Raw genomic sequence first — 6656 nt, 5'->3', positions numbered from 1 at the left:
CAAAAATCCCTTTGGGAAACCAAGAGAGGGCGGGGCCTATATCGCTGAGGGGGGGCGTGGCCTCATTTAGGGGGCGTGGCTTCGACAAACACCTTGTGCAATGTGAGGGGCGTGGTCTCGTTGGAGGGGCGTGGCTTCCCATAGCGCCATGGGCGTGGCTTTTATGGAGGCGTGGCTTCGCTGAACACTGAGTCAATGCGGAGGGGGCGTGGCTACACCTCAGGGGGCGTGGCCTAAACTGGGCCAAAGTTCGGGGCCGCGGGTTCGAGTCCCGGCCATGGCGCGAGCCGTGCTCTTCGACCTTGGCGGGGTTCTGCTCAAACCGGGCCTGCAGCACTTCCTGAGCGCCTGCGAGCGCGACTGGGCCCTGCCCAGGTAGGCCCGGCTCGGTTGGGCCCGGTTTGGCTCGGTTTGGGCTCGGTTTGGCTCGGTTTGGGCTCGGTTTGGTAAAGCCGCGCCCGGCACGGCTGGAAGCGCCCGCCCGCCTCTCAATGAGCGGCAGCGCCGCCCGAGTCCCGCGGAATCAACGCGAGGATTGTGTGGTTGGCGGCGCCGCCCGCGAGGGGATTGAGTTTGGGAAGTTTGGGGTTTTTGGGGTTTTTTTGGGTTTTTTTGGGGTTTTGGGGTTTGGGGTTTTGGTATCTCGGATTTGGGGTTTGGGGTTGGTTTGAGGTTTTGGGTTTTTGGGGTTCTTGGAGTTTCTGAGGTTTTGGGTTTGGGGTTTTGGGGTTTTGGGTTTGGGGTTTTTGGGATTTTGGGGGTTTGGAATTTGGGGTTTGGGGTTGGGTTGAGGTTTTGGGTTTTTGGGGTTCTTGGAGTTTCTGAGGTTTTGGGTTTGGGGTTTTTGGGATTTTGGGGGTTTGGAATTTGGGGTTTGGGGTTGGTTTGAGATTTGGGTTTTGAGGTTTGAGGTTTGGGGGTTTGAGGTTTGGGGTTTTGGTATCTCGGATTTGGGGTTTGGGGTTGGTTTGAGGTTTTGGGTTTTTGGGGTTCTTGGAGTTTCTGAGGTTTTGGGTTTGGGGTTTTGGGGTTTTGGGTTTGGGGCTTTTGGGATTTTGGGGGTTTGGGATTTGGGGTTTCAGATTTGGGGTTTGGGGTTGGTTTGAGGGTTTTGGGGTTTGGGGGTTTTTGCGGTGTTTGGGGTTTTTGCGGTTTGGGGTTTGGGGAGTTTTTGGGGTCTGGGATTTGGGGGTTTTGGGATTTTTGGGTTTGGGGGTTTTTGGGGTTTTTGGGATTTGGGATTTTTGGGATTTGGAAATTAGGGTTTGGGATTGGGATTAGGATTTTGGATTAGGGACTTTAGATCTGGGATTTGGGGTTTGGGATTGGGATTTTGGATTTGGGGTTTGGGATTTGGGGATTTGGGGTTTGAGGTTTGGGATTTGGGTTTTTGGGGGGTTTTTGGGGTTTGAGAGTTTTTGGGATTTGGGGTTTGGAGTTTTTTGGGATTTGGGGTTTAGGGTTTGCGATTGGGATTAGGGTTTGGGGTTTGGGGATTTGGGGTTTAGGATCAGGGGCTTGGGGGTTTTGGGGATTTGAGGATTGGGATTTTTAGGGTTTGGGGTTTTTTGGCATTTGGGATTTTTAGGATTTGTGGATTAGGGATTGGGATTGGGATTTTGGATTTGGGGTTCCACATCTGGGATTTGGGATTTTGGGTCTGGGATTTGGGGGTTGGGACCTGGCATTCAGGATTTGGGGGTTGGGATTTGGGGTCTTTTTGGGATTTGGGGTTTTCTGGGATTTGGGATTTTTGGGATTTGGGGTTTAGGGTTTGGGATTGGGATCAGAATTTCGGGTTTGGGGTTCCAGATCTAAGATTTGGGGGGTGGGGTTTTTGGGGTTTTTGGGATTTGGGGTTCGAGTTTGGGGGTTGGGATTTGGGATCTGAGATTTGGGGGTTTGGGGTTTTCAATTTGGGATCAGGGATTTGGGTTTGGGATCTTTGGGGTTTGGGATTGAGATTAGGATTTGGGATCGGGGGTTTCAGACCTGGCTTTGGGGAATCGGGATTTGGGGGATTTGGGATTTGGGGGGTTTGGGATATTTTTATGGTGCCTGGGATTTGGGATTTTGGATCAGGGATTTGGGGGTTGGGATCTGGGATTTGGGGTTTTTAATGGGATTTGGGATCTGGGGTTTTTATGGGATTGGGGTTTGGGATCTGGGGTTTTTATGGGACCTGAGCTTTGGGATTTTTATGGGATCTGGGATTTGGGGTTTTTATGGGATCTGGGATTTGGGGTTATTTTTGGGATCTGAGCTTTGGGGGTTTTATGGGATCTGGGATTTGGGGTTTTTTATGGGATCTGGGATTTTGGATTTGGGGTTTTTATGGGATCTGAGCTTTGAGTTTTTAATGGGATCTGGAATTTTGGATTTGGGTTTTTTATGGGACCTGAGCTTTGGGGTTTTTATGGGATTTGGGACCTGGGGTTATTTTTGGGATCTGAGCTCCAGGGTTTCCCTCCCAGGGGGTTCCTGGAGGCCGCTCTGGATTCCGGCGGATCCCAGAGCCCGAATTCCCGAGCGCTGTGGGGCCAGATCGGCCTCAGCCAGGTGGGACCGGGATCCGCCCGGGGATCGGGATCCGCTCCGGGGTTTGGGATCCGGCCTGGGATTTGGGATCCACCCTTTTATGGGACCTGAGCTTTGGGATTTTTATGTGATTTGGGATCTGGGGTTTTTATGGGATTTGGGACCTGGGTTTTTTATGGGATCTGGGGTTTGGGGGTTTTTTATGGGATCTGGGACCTGGGGTTATTTTTTGGGATCTGAGCTCCGGGGTTTCCCTCCCAGGGGGTTCCTGGAGGCCGCTCTGGATTCCGGCGGATCCCAGAGCCCGAATTCCCGAGCGCTGCGGGGCCAGATCGGCCTCAGCCAGGTGGGACCGGGATCCGCCTGGGGATCGGGATCCGCTCCGGGGTTTGGGATCCACTCCGGGGTTTGGGATCCACTACAGGATTTGGGATGGATCCAGGGATTCGGGATCCGCCCGGGGATCGGGATCCACTCCTGGATTCGGGATCCATCCTGGGATTTGGGATCCTCATTGGGGACGTGGGATCCACCCCGAATTTCCTGGGATTTGGGATCTGCCCGGGGATCGGGATCTGCCCCCTGGTTCAGGATCCACCCTGAGATTTGGGATCCACCCCAGGGTTCGGGATCCACACCAGTATTTGGGATGGATCCTGGGGTTTGGGATCAGCCCAGGGTTCAGGATCCATTCCAGGGTTTGGGATCCAGCCTGGGATTGCCAGGTGGGACCGGGATCCGCCTGGGGATCGGGATCCGCTCCGGGGTTTGGGATCCACTCCGGGGTTTGGGATCCACTACAGGATTTGGGATGGATCCAGGGATTCGGGATCCGCCCGGGGATCGGGATCCACTCCTGGATTCGGGATCCATCCTGGGATTTGGGATCCTCATTGGGGACGTGGGATCCACCCCGAATTTCCTGGGATTTGGGATCTGCCCGGGGATCGGGATCTGCCCCCTGGTTCAGGATCCACCCTGAGATTTGGGATCCACCCCAGGGTTCGGGATCCACACCAGTATTTGGGATGGATCCTGGGGTTTGGGATCAGCCCAGGGTTCAGGATCCATTCCAGGGTTTGGGATCCAGCCTGGGATTGGGATCCACCCCAGATTTCCTGGGATTTGGGATCAGCCCAGGGATCAGGTTCGACCCCAGGGTTTGGGGTCCACCCAGGGATTTGGGATCCACTCCAGGGTTTGGGATCCACACCAGTATTTGGGATGGATCCCGGGATTTGGGATCAGCCTTGGGGTTTGGGATCCAGCCCTCTGCCCGGGGATCGGGATCTGCCCCCTGGTTCAGGATCCACCCTGAGATTTGGGATCCACCCCAGGGTTCGGGATCCACGGCAGTATTTGGGATGGATCCAGGGATTCGGGATCCACTCCTGGGTTTGGGATCCACCCAGGGATTTGGGATCCACATTGGGGACGTGGGATCCACCCTGGGGTTTGGGATCTGCCCCAAATTTCCTGGGATTTGGGATCTGCCCGGGGATCGGGATCCACTCCAGGGCTTGGGATCCAGCCTGGGATTTGGGGTCCACTCTGGGATTCGGGATCCACCCTGGGATTTGGATCCACCCCAGATTTCCTGGGATTTGGGATCTGCCCGGGGATCGGGATCTGCCCCCTGGTTCAGGATCCACCCTGAGATTTGGGATCCACCCCAGGGTTCGGGATCCACACCAGTATTTGGGATGGATCCTGGGGTTTGGGATCAGCCCAGGGTTCAGGATCCATTCCAGGGTTTGGGATCCAGCCTGGGATTGGGATCCACCCCAGATTTCCTGGGATTTGGGATCAGCCCAGGGATCAGGTTCGACCCCAGGGTTTGGGGTCCACCCAGGGATTTGGGATCCACTCCAGGGTTTGGGATCCACACCAGTATTTGGGATGGATCCCGGGATTTGGGATCAGCCTTGGGGTTTGGGATCCAGCCCGGGGTTTGGGATCTGCCCCAAATTTCCTGGGATTTGGGATCCACCCCAGGACTTGGATCCATCACGGGTTTTGGGATCCACTCTGGAGTTTGGGATCCACCCCGGGATTTGGGATCGACCTCGGAATTCGTAGGATTTGCAATCGACCCCAGAGGTTTGGGATCCACCCTGGGATTCCCTGGATCTGGGATCGACCCCAGGGATTTGGGATCCTCTTCAGGATTTGGGATCGGCCCCAAATTTCCCAGGATTTGGGATCTACTCCAGGATTTGGGATCAACCCTGAGGAATTCTGGGATTTGGGATCCACCCTGGGATTTGGGATCCACTCCAGAATTCCAGGATTTTTGGGAAGGGGCTCCAACTCCTGGATTTGGGATTTTGGGAATAATCCAAGGACACGGCGAGGAGAAAACCCCATGGGAGAAATCCGGGAATTTCCCAGATTTTCCGACTTGGAATTCCTGGAATTTCCAGGAGCTTTTCCAACTGGGATTTCTCCGGAATTCTGGGGCTTTTCCAACCGGGAATTTCCTGGATTTTGGTTGTTTTCTGACCTGGAATTTTTTCCCAAATTTGGGGACTTTTCCAGCCAGGAATTTTCCAGAATTTTGAGCCTTCTCCCACAGGGATTTTTCCCAAATTTTCCGACTTTTCCAAGTGGAAATTTCCCAGATTTTGGGGCTTTTCCAGCTGGGATTTTTCCAGAATTTTGGGGATTTCCGCACAGGATTTTCACAGATTTTGGTGCCTTTTCCAGCCTGGAATTTTCCCAACATTTCCAGGAATTTCCTGGAATTTTTGCCTTTTCCAACCAGGAATTTCCCGAATTTCAGAGCTTTTCCAATTGGGATTTCCCGGAATTTTGGTGGTTTTCCAGCCTGGAATTTTCCCCAATTTCGGGGCTTTTCCAGCTGGGATTTCTCTGGAATTTTGGCGCTTTTCCAACCTGGAATTTTTCCCAGATATTGGGGCTTTTCACACCAGGAATTTTCCAAATTTTGGGGCTTTTCAAATCAGGAATTTCCTGGAATTTTGGAGCTTTTCCAACCTAGAATTTCCCCCAGATTTTTGGGGTTTTTCCCTGGGATTTTTCTGGAATTTTGGATCTTTCCCAATCTGGAATTTCCAGAATTTTGGGCCTTTTCCAACCAGGAATTTCCCAGACTGTGGAGTTTTTCCAGCTGGGAATTTCCCAGCTTTCTGAGCTTTCCCAACCGAGAATTTCCCATATTTCGGTGCTTTTCCAACCGGAATTCCCCCCCCAGATTTTGTGTGGCTTTTCCAGCCGGAATTCCCTGGAATTTCCCCCTTCCCATTTTCCCAGCTGCTGTCGGAGCTGGAGGAGCGCTGCCGCGCCCGCGGCCGCTCCCTGGGCGTGGCCGTTCCCGAGGGATTGGCGGTGTCCCGGCCGTTCCGGGAGCTGCGGCACCGCGGCCGCCTGGAGCAGCGGCTGCTGAGCGCCGCCAGCCAGCTCCGCAGACACGGTGGGGATGAGGGAATTCCGGGAATCCCGGGAGTTCTGGGAGTTCTGGGAGCGGTGGGTTCTCGATGTTGGGGACGTTGGGTTTGGAATGTTGGGGGTGTTGGGTTGGGAAACGTTGGGAATGGTGGGAATGTTGGGGATGGTGGGTCTGGAATGTTGGGTTTGGGGTGGTGGGAACGTTGGGAATGATGGGTTTGGAATGTTGGGAATATTGGGTTTGGGGTGGTGGGAACGTTGGGAATGATGGGTTTGGAATGTTGGGAATGTTGGGTTTGGAATGTTGGGTTTGGGGTGGTGGGAACGTTGAGAATGGTGGGAATGTTGGGAATGTTGGGTCCGGAATGTTGGGAATGTTGGTGTGGGACTGGTGGGTCTGGAATGTTTGGAATGGTGGCAATGGAATGGTGGGAATGTTGGGAACGGCGGCGGCTGAGCGCCGCCGCCGAGTTCCGGAGACACGGTGGGGACACCAGGGGATGGAGGGAATTACGGGAATTCTGGGAATTCTGAGAGTCGTGGGATGGTGGGTTCTCAATGTTGGGAATGTTGGTTTTGGGGTGGTGGGAATGGTGGGAATGGTGGGAATGGTGGGAATGGTGGGAATGGAATGTTGGGAATGGTGGGAATGGAATAGTGGGAATGTTGGGAATGGCGGCTGCTGAGCGCCGCCGCCGAGTTCCGGAGTC

At 54.1% G+C, this 6656-nt stretch overlaps 1 protein-coding gene across 1 annotated transcript; it reads left to right on the top strand.

The window, feature by feature from the left end:
* Window positions 1-237: 237 nt before the first annotated feature.
* LOC120511361 (bifunctional epoxide hydrolase 2-like) lies at window positions 238-6024 on the top strand (the record flags this gene model as incomplete). Its single annotated transcript, XM_039728243.1, has 3 exons — window positions 238-375; window positions 2800-2884; window positions 5812-6024. Coding segments are annotated over exons 1-3 (396 nt in total), but the record flags the coding sequence as incomplete, so codon positions are not given.
* Window positions 6025-6656: the final 632 nt, after the last annotated feature.

This window comes from Passer montanus, unplaced genomic scaffold, assembly GCF_014805655.1.
Source record: "Passer montanus isolate IOZ18808 unplaced genomic scaffold, ASM1480565v1 scaffold646, whole genome shotgun sequence".
Taxonomy (NCBI): domain Eukaryota; kingdom Metazoa; phylum Chordata; class Aves; order Passeriformes; family Passeridae; genus Passer; species Passer montanus.
This window is presented reverse-complemented; position numbering and strand designations above follow the sequence as displayed.